General features: G+C 37.4%; 1 protein-coding gene across 1 annotated transcript in view; it reads left to right on the top strand.

Annotated features, from left to right (window-relative positions):
* The first annotated feature begins 236 nt into the window (after positions 1–236).
* CROT (carnitine O-octanoyltransferase) overlaps positions 237–14,942 on the top strand; it is a 43,524-nt gene continuing 28,818 nt past the window's right edge. The window contains exons 1-5 of the mRNA XM_006834329.1: positions 237–351; positions 6,286–6,410; positions 7,168–7,349; positions 7,517–7,641; positions 10,633–10,741. Coding sequence (XP_006834392.1) covers positions 237–351; positions 6,286–6,410; positions 7,168–7,349; positions 7,517–7,641; positions 10,633–10,741 — 656 coding nt within the window. The remainder of the gene's footprint in view (positions 352–6,285; positions 6,411–7,167; positions 7,350–7,516; positions 7,642–10,632; positions 10,742–14,942) is intronic.

The following is a 14,942-nucleotide window of genomic DNA, read 5'->3' as shown; positions in this document are numbered from 1 at the left end:
GGTTTCACATGTGACTTTTTAGTTTCCAGCACTGGTCTGCACTCTTTATTTTTTTAGTTGTGTTTTTAATCTCTAACAAGATTATAACATCCTTAAGAACTGGGATCAAGTCATATATACTTCGGTCTATAAATACAATTAGTTGAATTTGATCAAGCATATATAGGAGTATTTATGAGGTTGAAATGATGAAATCTGCCTGTTTTCTTCTTCAGACTTCCAATTGTGATTGCATCATGGAAAATCAGTTGGCCAAATCAACTGAAGAACGAACATTTCAGTACCAGGACACTCTTCCATCGCTGCCGGTTCCTTCACTTGAAGAATCATTAAAAAAATATCTTGAATCAGGTATGCTTGTAATCTTTTAGTATATATTAATATTTCAGCAATTTAGAAAACTTGGAGAATATTAGAAATTTATTGGCTCTTATTGCTTCTTTCCATGCTTGTGATAATTAAAATATTTTTTAATGTCCAATTTTTTCTCTTATGTTAGTTTTTCTCCCAGTGCATATGTTTGGAGTCCTGCTGTGGCACTGTAGGATAAGCACGGCATCACACAAGGCCCTTTGAATCACAAGGTTGGTGGTTCAAACACAATAGCTGCTCCTTGGAAACCCTATACAAGGTTGCTGTGAGTTGGAATTGACTTGACAGCACTTAACAGCAATAATACATATGTTTAGTTTAAAAAGACCAATAGAAGTACTCTTGCCTTACAATGAAAAGTATTTGTCTTCTATTTTATGCTCCACCCGTTTTACTTGTAAATCCCACTCCCTCAGGCAAAGATTTTCAAATCTTTCATCTGTTTTATGTGTTGCCATCTAATATTCTTGTTTTGCTATTTCCTGGCTCTTTTAATTATGTTGTTGTTTTGTGCCATCAAATCAGTTCAGACACAGCGACCCTGTATAGGGTTTTCAGTTGGTTGGTTTGAACCATTGTCTTTATTGTCCTGTAGTGATCCTCCAGTGCCATGCTACTCTCACAACTCCCTACAGCTATATACAATCCAAAGGCTCCACACTTTCCCTCTCACTCTCTCAGTATGTTGTTGGTAAATTCCATCAAGTAGGTTCTGACGCTTAGTGACTCTGTGTAGGGTTTCCAAGGAGTGGCTGGTGGGGTTGGACTGCCATACTTTTAGTTAACAGTCCAGTGCTTATCTTACAGTGCTACGCCAGGACTCTACTCTTTCAATATAGTTATGCAAAATACTTACACTGATTTAATCCCAAATGGTAATTTTGTATAACTATAACTAGTTACCTCAGTATGTTGTTGTTAGGTGCCATCGAGTTGGGTCCTACTCATAGTGACCCTATGCACAACAGATGAAAGCACTGCCCCTTTCTACACAGGTTCACAATTGTTGTTACACTTGAGCTCATTGCCTCTGCCACAGTGTCAATCCATGTCTTTGGGGGGTGGGGGGGATTACTCTTTTTTGCTCACTTTGCCAAGCATAATATTCTTCTCCAGGGACTGCTGCTTTCTGATAATATATTAGAAGTATGTGAGAAGAAATCTCCCCATCGTTGCCCCCAAGAAGCATTCTTGCTGACCTCTTCATCACAGACCTGTTTGTTCCTCTGTCAGTCCACAGTACTTTCAATATTCTTCTCTAACTCTGTAACTCAGTTTCATGAATTCTTCTATGGTCTTCTTTATTCATTGTCTAGCTTGCACTAGACAATGCATATGAGGCAGTTTAAAATACTATGGCTTGGGTAAGACACACCTTAGTCTTCAAACTGACATCTTTGCTCTTGGACATTTTAAAGAGATCTTGTGCAGCAGATTTGCTTAATGCAATGCATCATTTGATTTCTTGACTCCTGCTTCCTTAAGTGTTGAAGTACATCTAAGCAAAATGAAGTCTTTGACAACTTCAATCGTTTCTCCATTTATTATAATGTCATTTATTGGTCCGTTTGTGAGGATTTCTGTTTTCATTATTAGCTCCCTCAATATAGTTACTCAAAATTACCATTTGGGATTAAATCCATATTAAAAATTAAATTATCATTCACAAGTGAACCGTGCCGTGTACTTTGATTAGTTTCTTTTTGCTGCCACTTTTTGGTTTTCTTGGTTTTCCGTTTGTTACCTTTACTTTGTATATGAAATGAATTTGTTCCCAAACTTTTCAACACACTGAAAATTCTTAAATAATCATATACTCTGTCAGTTTCATTCTCTTCTTGGAGACATGCCTCCTGGAGCCCTCTACTCTTCTTACCTTGTCAGTGCTGGTTTTCCTTGAGCTTGGTGTAACCCCTGAACTGTTGCTTTGTCATCATCTGGTACTTCGCCTCACCTCTCTCTCCCCTATATTGGATTCCAGGAGTGGATTCTTGGCTCACTCCCTTATTTTGGTTCAGTATATGTTTAATAATTACTTGAGAAACGGTGCTTGGGAAGAAAAAATATGAGACTTAAAAGTGTATATAAGGAGCTCTGGTGGAGTAGTGGTTATGAGTCGGGCTGCCAACCTCAAGGTCAGCAGTTTGAAACTACCAGCAGTTCCGTGGGAGAAAGATGAGGCTTTTTGCTCCCGTAAAGATTTACAGCCTTGGAAACCCCGTGCAGGGTCACTATGAGTCGGAACCAACTCCATGGTACTTAACAACAACAACAACAAAAGTATATATATTATATTCTCATTACAAACTCCTTTAATTTCTGTTTTTCAGGAAATATCCTAATTTGGTCATCGTATTTGAGTGACAGCTTTGCTGGGTATGTGATTCTAGGTTGGCAGTCTTTCCCTTTCAGAGTTTTGTATACGTCATTCCATTGCTTTCTTAGCTGCATGGTTTCTGCTGAGAAATCTGAGCTGTCTTATTGGTTCCCCTTTGCAGGTAACTTTTCGTTTTTCCTGACTGCTCCCAGCATTCATTCCTTGTCTTTGATTTTGGAAAGTTTGATTGATATGTCTTGGTGATTTTCTTTTGGGATCTATCCTATTTGGGGTTCATGCATTTTCTTGTTTACTTCTCGTCTTTCATGATGTTAAATTTTCTTCCAACTACTCTTTGGAAGCATAGTTTTACTTATGCTTATCTCTTCTTGTTCTGAAATTCTGGTCACCTGTAAGTAGTTCCTCTTATGGTATCCCATGTAACTCTTATTCTTCAGATTTTTTAGAATTCCTTTTTCTGATTCTTCTTCTAGCATATTAGTATTCGTAGATTTCTCCTCAAGCTCACTAATTCATGTTTCCATTGCTTCACATCTACCTCTTTGCCCTTTCAATATATTGTCCATTGTGAGATGTTAGTATTAAGCTTCTGGATTTCTATAGCAGGTTTTGTATTGCTTCAAAATTCACATTTATTTTGTCTGTTTATTCTTATAGTGTTTTCCTGAATCCATCTTAAGTTTTTATTGTGTTCTCTTTGCTTTCCTTGATCTTTCTATCAATCCTTTGAAGATACCTAATTATCACTCGTTTTCAGTTAGTTTATTACCTTTTCTTCCTGAGAATTGTCCTCTGGCTCTGCATCTTGGTCATTCGTTTGTGCCATTCTCGTTTTTTCGTGTGAGCTAAAATTTAAAATTGTGTGTCGTTTCTGGGGTTTTATGAGGTTGTTGTATTTGTAAAAATAAACAGTACAGTTGTTGGATTCAGAGGTGAGAAGTCTCTGGGGGGCTCCAACAACGCAGAGAGCTCCTGATGTGGTTGTGGAAGGGATGACAGCAAAGGCTTGGCCCTAGATGGAGTTCCTATTGTCCTCAGTTTTATTGACGTTCAGGGCACTCAATCTGGAAGTAGTTCATGGGGAGGCCCTTGATGGAGCTGGTCTCAGTGCCTGTGAGGACTAGAGGGAAGCTGGGGGGCATGGTGACTGTTTAAATGCTGGCCTGGTGGGAGTGCTCTGGGTTTTGTAGTTCTGGAGCTGAGTCCACCAGAGTGGTGCACTTGGTCCCCACCCCACTCTGACATGACTCCCAACTATGTGGCTACGAACTCCTGGAGAGCAGTGTCTGCACTGGGGTAGGCTGAGGGTGGGAGCTAGCTACACTTCTGGTCATCAGGTAAGCAAGGGGGAAAGGAAGAAATCACACCTTCCCATAGCCCACGTGAACCTGCTCTGCCAGGCCTCCCTCCACTTCTAGAGCTCCTCACAAGGTGGTGGAGTTACATGTGGTTAGCCATCCAGTCTGCCTCTCTCACTGTTCCTGCTCAGCCTCTCCTCCCAGCAAGCACTCCATCCACCTCTCTAACCTTTCTTCTGAAGTTCAGGATGCCAAACTGTTCATCTGTGTTTGTTTTGTCTTTCGTATCTTTGTTGTACAGGGTCCATTTAGTGTGTTTGCCTAGTCTATGAACTTGACAGAAATCCTCTCATATGCTTTTGGAAAAAATTAACTAGTTACTGTTTTTGACTATTCACTTTACCATTGAATTCATAATTTTAAGTTCTACAGTTTTCCAGATAAGAATTTGAAGAGGTAAAAATAAAACTAAGAAAGCTAATTAATTTTAATCTATAGTTTAATCATCAGAACACTTGGTTTTCACTGAGATAGTTTCCCTGCATCTTTTTTTGTCTACTTTTTAGAAGAAATCCATTGTTGTCCATAAGACATCCTAAAATGCTCTGGGTAGGCTTTAGAATAGCTCTGTGTTGAATATTACTACAAGTATTTCTTTTCTTGTTGCTGTTGTTGATAGGTGCTATTAAGTCAATTTTGACTCATAGTAACCCTGTGTATAACAGAGTGAAACACTGCCCAGTCTGGCACCGTCCTCATTATCACTGATATGTTTGAGCCCATTGTTGCAGTTGCTTTATCAATCCATCTCATTGAAAGTCTTCCTTTTTTTTTTTTCCCCCATGGATACTCTACCAAGCATGATGGTCTTCAAGTACTGGGCCCTCCAGATAACATGTCCAAAGTACTTGAAACAAAGTTTTATCATATGCTCTTCTAAAGAACATTCTGACTTAATGTCTTTCAAGACAGATTTGTTGTTCTTCGGATAGTTTGTGTTATATTTGGTAATCTTCATCAGCAGCATAATTCAAATGCAGTAAGTTAATCTCTGGTCTTCCTTATTCATTGTCTAGCTTTTGTGTGCATACGTGGTGATTGTGTGCATACGTGAAAATAACCATGGCTTGGGTCAGGCACACTCCAGTCCTCAAAGTGACATCCTTACTTTTTAACACTTTAAAGAGGTCTTTTGCAGCAGATTTGCTCAATGCAAGAAGTCATTTGATTTCTTGACTGCTGCTTCCATGTGCATTGATTGTGGATCTAACTAAAAGGAAATCTTTTACAACTTCAGTCTTTTATGTTTATCATGATGTTGCATCTTGGTTCACTTGTGAGGATTTTTGTTTTATGTTGAGAAGTCTGAAGTCTTTGATCTTCAAGTCCTCTTCACTTTCAGCAAGCAAGGGTGTATCATCTGCATATCATAGGTTTCTCGGAAACTGAATGGCACTGCATATCAAATGAGTCTTCCTGCAGTCCTGATACCATGTTGTTCTTCATATGGTCCAGCTCTCAAATTATTGCCTCAGCATGCAGATTGAATAAATTTGGTGAAGTGATAAATTCTGGTGTACCCCTTTCCTGATTTGAAACTATGCAGTGTCCCCTGTTGTGTTTGAGCACAATTAAGTGTTATGTGTAGCTGAACAAGAGCCCTGGATGGTCAGTGGTTAAGCTCTCAACAGATAGCAGAGAGGTTGGTGGTTTGAATGCATGAGCCGCTGTATGAGAGAAAGATGTGGCAGTCTCCCTAGCATGATTTGCAGCCTTGACAACCTTATGGGCTAGTTCTACTCTGTTCTCTAGGGTGGCGGTGAGTCAGAATTGACTGGACCTCACTGAGTTTGTTTGTTTTTTTAAATGACTAAATAAGGTATACTTTCCTATTGGATTTATGCATAGCTAGATGATAGTCCCACCTTTATCATTTTAACTATCCGATAATGCGCTGGACTGCAAAGTTGGTTTGAACTGCAAGGTTGGTGGTTCAAGCTCACCAGGTGTTTCTCGGAACCTGAATGGCACTTAACAACAACAAGAATGATTATAAAATAATTTTTCAGAAAATGATTATTAGATCCATTGCTTAATATTTTCTAGTATTTTGAACAATTTCCATGTTGTAAGCACTGTTATAATGTATTAAACTGCTGTGATGTTTAATATTGTGTTTTATATAAGGAGACTCAAGAACGTGTAAGTAATAATAATTGAACTGTGTTGGTGGAGTTTAATGTCTAAATACCTTAATGCATATTGTTTTCTTTATAGTAAAGCCATTTGCAAATGAAGAAGAATATAGGAAAACTGAAGAAATTGTTAAAAATTTTCAAAATGGGATTGGAGAAAAACTGCATCAGAAATTACTCGAAAGGGCCAAAGGAAAAAGAAATTGGGTACTTACATTTTTGTATTTATAATTGAAAAATTGATGGTTATTACTGGTGCTGTAGGATAAACGCTCGACGAGTGTCAGTTTGAGCCACAAGATTGATGGTTCAAATTCACTAGCTGCTCCTCAGAAACCCCGTACAGGGTCAAAGTGAGTTGGAACCAACTCAAGGACACTCAACAACAACAAAGAATAAAAAAAGGAAAACTGTACATAGTATGCATTTAAAAATTATTGTTGTAAAAATCTTTGTTTATTCTTTCAATATCTGAACTTCCTTCCTGTGAAACCTTTCCTTATGAGACTCTTATGTTAGAAGTTGCCAGTTTTACATGCAGCCAAGAAAAATCTAAATTAGTTTAATCCTACTAAAATTATTTGTATTTTTGATGTAGTATTTTGTTTTGAAAGGTAAATTATAAATGCTTTACCAATTATTATCATTAAATAAAGATTAATTGAATATCTACTTACCCTAAGTACTCTGTAGAAACATGGGTATATGTGACTTCAATATGATGATCAGCCTGCAAGTGCCTATTCAGAGCTTTTTTGTTCCATGTTTTTGATAGTTTAGTTAAACAATAATATTTAAGGGTCCTGTAGTTTTAAAAGAAAGGAGTTACCTTAACTGGATTTTTCAATGTGTTTTTAAGTCCTGAAGAGTAATTAAGGAACAAATAAGGCGTTTTCTTTTGTCCAGCAGTTATACATTCAACTGTTCTGAAGAACATTAAACTGATGACCTCCATTTCTTTTAGCTGGAAGAGTGGTGGCTGAATGTTGCTTACCTGGATGTTCGCATACCATCCCAGTTGAATGTCAACTTTGGGGGTCCTGCGTCCCATAATGAACATTACTGGCCTCCACAGGAAGGCACTCATTTAGAACGAGGAAGTATAAACCTTTGGCATAACTTGAACTACTGGCAACTATTACTAAAGTAAGGACATTTATGCTAATTTAGTTACAGACGTATTCAAAGTCGTGGCATAATGTTGAGAAGTTCAATTTGCTTATTTGGGTATGAAAACCACAGTTGTGACTATTTAGGCTCCTAAGTTTTATGATGATTATAGATCAAAATCCTTTTTTTTTTTTTTTTAATAGAGAAAAACTTCCTGTCCATAAAGTTGGAAATACTCCTCTAGATATGAATCAATTCAGAATGCTGTTTTCTACCTGCAAGGTCCCAGGAATTACTAGAGATTCAATTATGAATTATTTTAGTACTGGTAAGTTTAAAACATGGGTACTTTTTTAGTAAAATAATTGGAATTTGTGTCATTCTGCTATAGTTTCTACTTTGACACTGTGGGACATACTATTTTGAGGAAATTTTCTTGTTGGGTTTTGACTAATCAGAGGGTTTCTATTAACCTGGTCGTTGAGTCATTTTGATTATTTTGGATGTAATTCTTGGGAATGGACTTTATAATCTGTGTCTTACAGGATTGAGTACATGCCTAATGCTTATGTTTCATCTCTGAGAGTTTAAAATTAAGTTGAAGAATGAAGTAGTAGGATTACTCTGAATTAAAGAAATGCTGGAGCATGGGATCTATATGCTTCTCTACCCTCATTCCTTATTATCTGAACATCTTATTTTGAGTGTGTGTGTTTTTAATCTTATATGAGGTGAGGACCTTTTTCTTGGAGGCAGCCAAGTTCAGATTGACTCATCATCATACTTATTGTAAGTTGAATGAAAGTTTTGCTTTGCATTGTAGCATATCTTGAAATGGCAAATATTCTAGCTGCTGATTTCTCGTTATTTCTGAAGTTTTTCCTTTAAAAAAAATATGACATAGTTAATAGTTACAAGGTACAATTATGAATGGATTTTTGTTTATATAAAATCTTATGAAAAAAGCAAAGGTTTTATACCCATTATGATTATAAAGTGAACATCGTTTATTTCCCTTGTTTAGGGTCACTGACCATCTCTTGATGGCTGTTTTAGATTTATTGGCATCAGGAACAGTTCTTCCTCCTTTATCCTGCAAAATGGGGTTATATCAGACTAGTCTGAGGGTCACTAAGACAATTTAACAGGGTTCTGTGTTTCTTCAGAGGGCAATTATCCCCTGCCCCCTAAGATACATACTTTGTGTCCATTAGTAGCTATTGTGCCTGTTATGGAGATGGTGAAAGTGCTTATATCCTGCCCACTAGCTGATTTTGTTGTATCTTCTTTTCCTCCCCTATATTCTGTTATTCATATAGCAGATGGTGGTGGTGATGGTGTGCTGTGGAGTCAATTTTGACTCATAATGACCCTTCATAGGGTTTCTGAGGCCATAAATCTGTGAGGGAATAGAAACCCTCATCTTTCTCCCACGGAACTGCTGGTAGTTTTGAACTGCTGACCTTGAGGTTAGCAGCCCGAATCATAACCACTGCGCTACCAGAGCTCCTTATATAGCAGATCCAGTGACCCTTTAAACATTAATTGTGTCATCATTGTCTTACTCAAAATCCTCCATTGGCTTTCCCCATCAAGCTTAAAAATTGAAAGCTACTTCTGAGGTCTTATGATCTGGCCCCAACTTCATCTTCCACTCTGCCCTTTGCTGCCTCTGTTGCAGCTACATTGACCTTACTTTCCTTTCCTTTAAGCAAAGCAGCTCACTTTTTTGTCTTAGTTCCTACTCGTTTGCTGTTTCCTTTGGCAGCAACTTTCTGCTTGTACATAACTTCCATGGCTCATTCCCATTTCATTTATTTGTCAATATTCCCTCTTAGGCACATCCTGCAGTAGCATATCCTGTCTCACACACACACACACACACACACACACACACACACACACACACTCACACACTCACACACACTCACCCCCACCCCCACCCCCAGCCAATCATTTATTGATTAGACACCGGGCTCTGTTTTTTTCTAATTTTTTTTTCTTTTTACCCTAAATTTGTGTGTGGTAGGTGGTGGTCAGTATTTAATAACAATAAAAGGTAGTGGTGGTAAATGTAAAAGCATCTGGAAATTTTTGCAGAAAGAGAAAGAATAAATGGTTTGAAATAGCCATGTGGCCCATGAGAAATAACACCTTCTAACTCTTGAGGAACTAGGATCTGAGGAAGAATAGCAGTGTTTCAGGTGCTGGCCCCACCTCCTAGTGACAGTGTGGTCGTTGCTGCGGAGTGGAGCCAGTTCGGCTCAGTGGCAACCCCATGTGTGCTCTGTAGGGTTTTCAAGGCTGATCACCGGACCTGCCTTCCAGCTAGTAGTAGAGTGCATCATTATTTGCACCATTCAGGGATTCCTACCTCATAGTAAATGAGTAAATTTCATGAGATATGTTATAGGTTTTCAGCATAGTTCCTGACATGTAATAAAAAAAAGTAAATTTTTTTCAAGTGTCAGTGTTATACTTCTCTGTTTTCTTTCTTATGTTTTCTTTCATAGAGAGAAGGGTCAGGGATCATATAGAAAGACTCCTGGCAAAGTGAATCAAACCTGCAAAATGGGGTTATATCAGACTAGTCTGAGGGTCACACACAGCAAGCAAACAGTTCTCAGGGAGTTACCAACACCTTAAGTAGAACTGTGTTGTTATTGTTGTTAAATGCTGTCAAGTCGGTATGGACATGGTAGTGATCCTATATAGCGTTTCCAAGGAGCAGCTGGTAAGTTTGAACAGCAGACCTTGTGGTTCGCAGTCCAATGCTATAGAATGGGAAAACCCCTTTCCCTTGCCACTCAAGCATACAATGGCCCTTATTCTGTTGTCTCTTTATTCTACTAAAAGCTATTTGGTTGGGGAATCATAGCTAGATATTACCGAAAACAAATTATCTGATGAGAAATTAACATTGAAATAAAGTAATTCTAAAAAGAAACCTGCTAATTCAAATGGCCCTCCTTCAGGATTCTTCTGTTACCCTTTTCCCCTTCCCATTCTTAAGTACAACTAGGAAGCCCAGCAGTAGTTGAGATTTATGTGATTCCTATGGTTTATAAATACTTGAAATTCTCATGGGCTTCTAGATGTCATGTGCAGGTGTCAGCAATACGTATTGATATCATAAGAGCTGAAACTCCATTTAGTTATTAGTACTTTCTGTTCATGTGACATATTTCTAATAAAAGAATATGATGGAAAAAATATTTGAGGAATGATTGTTTTTTTTTTCTTTTGGATATAATATGCAGTTTTGCTTTTGTTTAACTTTTGGAGATTTGAGTCTTTTGTTTTCTGTTCCTTATTCCAGAGAGTGAAGGGTGTTCCCCAAGTCACCTTACAGTGCTGTGTCGAGGCCGAGTTTTTGTCTTTGATGTAATGCATGAAGGATGTTTGATCACCCCACCAGAGCTGCTCAGGTTTCAAACCACTTTCTATGACTTTAGTCTCTCTTACGGTCTTCGTTGAGTTAAAAAATAAAATTTTCAGAAATGCTCCTTTATAAGGACTAACTCTCTCTATGTGTGTGTATATATATATATATATATATATATATATATGTATATATATACACACACATATATATATACATATATATATATATTTTTTTTTTTTTTAATTTAAATTGATACTGAATTTTACATGCTACTTGGAGAAAAGGAAATTTTTAGAGGTACTACTAATACCATTCCCTGTCTTAAAATTATTACTTTGGTGTTATCCTTTCAGATCTGTTTCACTGCATTTACATGCACATACAGCTTTTTTTAAAAAAACAAAAACAAAACCACAAATTCAAGAGGTGGTTTCAAGAAATTTGCGGAAAAGTTTCTTTATCTTTCTATTCCATTTTTCCATGAACTTTTTGAAACCCCCTCTTAAGTAGTTTTTATATTTATTATGGAAAATTTCAGAATGTAGAGGGAATTATATAATGGCCTCCCTTGTAATCATCTGTTGTTGTTGTGAAGTGCCGTCGAGTTGATTTCGACCCATAGCAACCCTGTATAGGGTTTCCAAGGAGCAGCTGATGAGCTTGAACCATCGACCTTGCAGTTCAAATGGCTTTGCAGTGTCTGGTGCATTAACCCACAGCGCCACACCAGGACTCCATTCACTTGTTAGGCTAATAGTTATTAACACTTAGTTTTAACAGTTAGCATTGTTTCATCTATACCTCATTGTGCCCCTCTCCTTTATGAATTATTTTGAAATAAATCTCTGACGTAATATTTTCCAGAATATTTTAGTATGTATTTATAAAACAAGATCTTTTAAATATGCACACATACCATTATTATACCTAATGACATGCTTCTAAGATAAGAACAATTCTCTAATATGTTAATATATAATCAATTGCTCAAATTTCCTAGATTGCCTTATAGATGTTGAGTTGCACGTATCTATATGCATTTTTATTAAGTATAACAAGTATGATACAGGTGCAGACACATAAATGCACAGCTAAACTACTCACATTGAGTCCTGATGTGGTGCTGTAGGATAAGCACTTGACCCTTAGGTCAGTTTGAACCTCAAGGTCCGTGGTTCAAGCTCACCAGTCACTCCTCGGAAACCCTGTACAGGGTTGCTATAAGTCGGAACCAGTTTCATGATACTTAACAACAACAATTGCTCACATAACAACCACTCAAGTTTAGTAGTAGAACATTTTCAATATTCCAGAGTCTCCGTATATATATCCTTTCTCGTTCACTGTGCTTTCCCTTCCTCCTAAGAGTAATCACTTAAATTGTTTTTAGTTTTTGCTATTGAAAGAAACAAAAACAATCTGTTGTAAATATTCATGTACAAGTCTTTTGGTGCACATGTGCATGTGCAAAAACATTGTGGAGCCATGTCTGGCTTCCTCTGGTTTCACAAGGGGATGGAAAAGCAAACTTAAAATAACCAAGGCAGATTCCTATGAAGCTGAGGTCAGACATACCTGTACCCTACAACCTATTCTGACACCAACCATCCCTTCTACAGCACTCTCTGCTTCACATGTAGATTCGGATAATCCATTGTATTGGCCACACAGAATTCATAACAATACTCATGAGTATGGGATTTATTAGGGAAGTGAACAGGGAACAATTCAGTATCAGAAACAACTGAGGACGCAGCAGTCTCCCAATCAGGAACACCTCTTTGTGGTACTGTAGGCAAGCCTCGCTCTTTTCTTTGATCTCTCAACCATGTGGCTCCTTGACTTCTGCTCTGCTTGGACAAGTGTTACAAAGCTCCTTTAGCCAATCTGTTAATACCAAAGGGCACATTCTGCAAGCCAGCCTCCTGCCCATAGGTGTCAACTTTACATGATCCCTGGGCCAAGAAGCCTGAAGCTGTTCTGTCTCTCCATGCCACAGCCTCTGCTAGGTAGGGATCTCACACTCCACTCATGCTCTTCTTTCTTGATGGTCCTAGGATCCTCTGTTCCTGTTTCTGAGATGTTATTTTAGGTATTTTTCTGTAATTTTCTTTTTATTAGTCAATAATAAGAGAGTGATCTTTTCATATTGCTTTTCATAAAACATCTTTTCATAAAATATCTACTTGATTGTTTTAACTGTTGTATAGTATTCCATCAGCTAGATATACTGTGTTTATATTTTTCCACTAGTAGATGTTTTTTGCTAACAAACACTGAACATATTTAAGCAGGCCTCTCTGTAGGTATAGGAGAAAATATCTATAGCTGATATTAGAAGTAAAATTTCTGGGTCTTAAGATATATGTGTATTTAAATTTTTTAACTAAATTAAATTGTCTAGTTAATCCAAAGCAACACTCTCTTAACCTGTCATAGTTTTCCTAACACAGTATTGATAAATACTAATGAACTAACAGAAGAACAATAGTTTCATTGTTTGAATTTGCACATCCAACATTACTAGGAGATTGAAAATTTTTGTACATTTTGAAGCCTGTTGCCATGGTGGAGTCCATTCTGATTCATAGTGACCCTGTAGGACCAAGTAGAACTATTCCTTCGGGTTTCTGAGACTGTAAGTCTTTACAGGAGCAGCTTACCTGCAGAGTGACTGATAACTTTGAACTGCTGACTTTGTGGTTAGCAGTAGAATGTTTAACCCCCTGTGACACCAGAGCTTTTTGTATATATTTTTCTGTCATTGTATTTTCTCTTCTGTGAGTTCGTGTGATTTTGTCTGTCTGCCTGTTGGTTAAATTTTTAAAATACTAATTAATTTGTAGCAGTGATTTATTTTACAAGTATAGTAAACTTACACCCTTGGAAACCCTGTACAGGGTCGCTATGGGTCGGACCCGACTTGATGGCACTTAACAACAACAACAACATAGTAAACTTAAAACCTTAAAAAAAAATTGTTGGTTGTTGGTAAGTGCGTGGAGTCTGTGCCAACTCATAGTGACCTTGTATAGGGTTTCTGAGGAACAGCTTGTGAGGAAAATCTTGCGATTTAAGCCGACTTTGCAGTCTAGCGCATTAACCCACAGCACCATACCAGGACTCCGTTTGTTTTTTTTTAATTGTAGAGATTATATTAATTTTAATACAAATTGAGCTTTTTTTTTTTCTTTTAAATTTTTTACTTTTGATTTTTGGATAAGGAGGTTTTTTTAATGCTCTAGTTACATTTTTTTATGTTTATTTCTTCAAATTTGACCTATAATTATTGTTGTTGTTGTTAAATGCTGTCGTTTAGTCAGTTCCAACCTATAGCGACCCTTATAGGGTTTCCGAGGAGCAGCTGGTGAGCTTGAGCCTCCAACCTTGCAGTTCAAATGGCTTTGCAGTCTGGCACATTAACCCACAGCGCCGTAATTATTAGATTGGGCCTATTAATTGCATTACTCAGAACCACTCTTCCAGGAATTGGGTATTTGTAATCTAGAGGATAAAGTCAGCCTGTGAACTATTTTGCTTGGGAAATAGGAATTTTTATCACTACTTAAAAATCACGAGAATGCCCAAAACATCTATATTTCCCATCTTTTTTCTTAAAAAAAATAAATGAAAAACTCTGGCAAAAGCAGCCTACATTCTGATGTAGCAACAGTTAGTTGGATTGGAGTAGTCAAAAAATTGACCACATTAGATTGCCCATATCTGTCTCAGTTTGCTACTGTCCTCAGCACTCCCTACATTAAGGCCAAATAACATTTCACTTGTGCCATTTTTTTTTCCAGCAAAGTTAAAAGTATAACTGAACTATAAGTAAACCATTATAACTAATAATCAAATACTGAATTTTTAGTGTTTCAGACAAATTATGATAGTACAATATGAGATCTTTTACTTGACACTTGTGTGTTTCAACAGGATAGAAAAGTATCCTCTTTTGGAAAATTTGTGGACTCCATCAGATTCCCAATAATTGTTTATTAATTTTTGATTAATATGTTGTTGTTGTTAGGTCCTGCCAAGTCGGTACCGACTCACAGAGACCTTACGCACAACAGAATGAAGCACCACCCTGTGCTGCGTAAATCTCGTGATCATTGCTACACTTGAGCACATTGCTATTGTTACTGTGCCAGGCCATCTCAGTGGGAGTTTTACACATGTTGCCGTCCCTCCAGATACTATGTCCAAAGTGTGAGAGAAAAGTTTCACCATCCTGCTTCTAA

The sequence above is a fragment of the Chrysochloris asiatica genome, unplaced genomic scaffold (genome assembly GCF_000296735.1).
Source record: "Chrysochloris asiatica unplaced genomic scaffold, ChrAsi1.0 scaffold00010, whole genome shotgun sequence".
In the NCBI taxonomy this organism is placed as follows: domain Eukaryota; kingdom Metazoa; phylum Chordata; class Mammalia; order Afrosoricida; family Chrysochloridae; genus Chrysochloris; species Chrysochloris asiatica.
The sequence above is the reverse complement of the archived record's forward strand: the minus strand, read 5'-3'. Positions and strand labels throughout refer to the sequence as shown.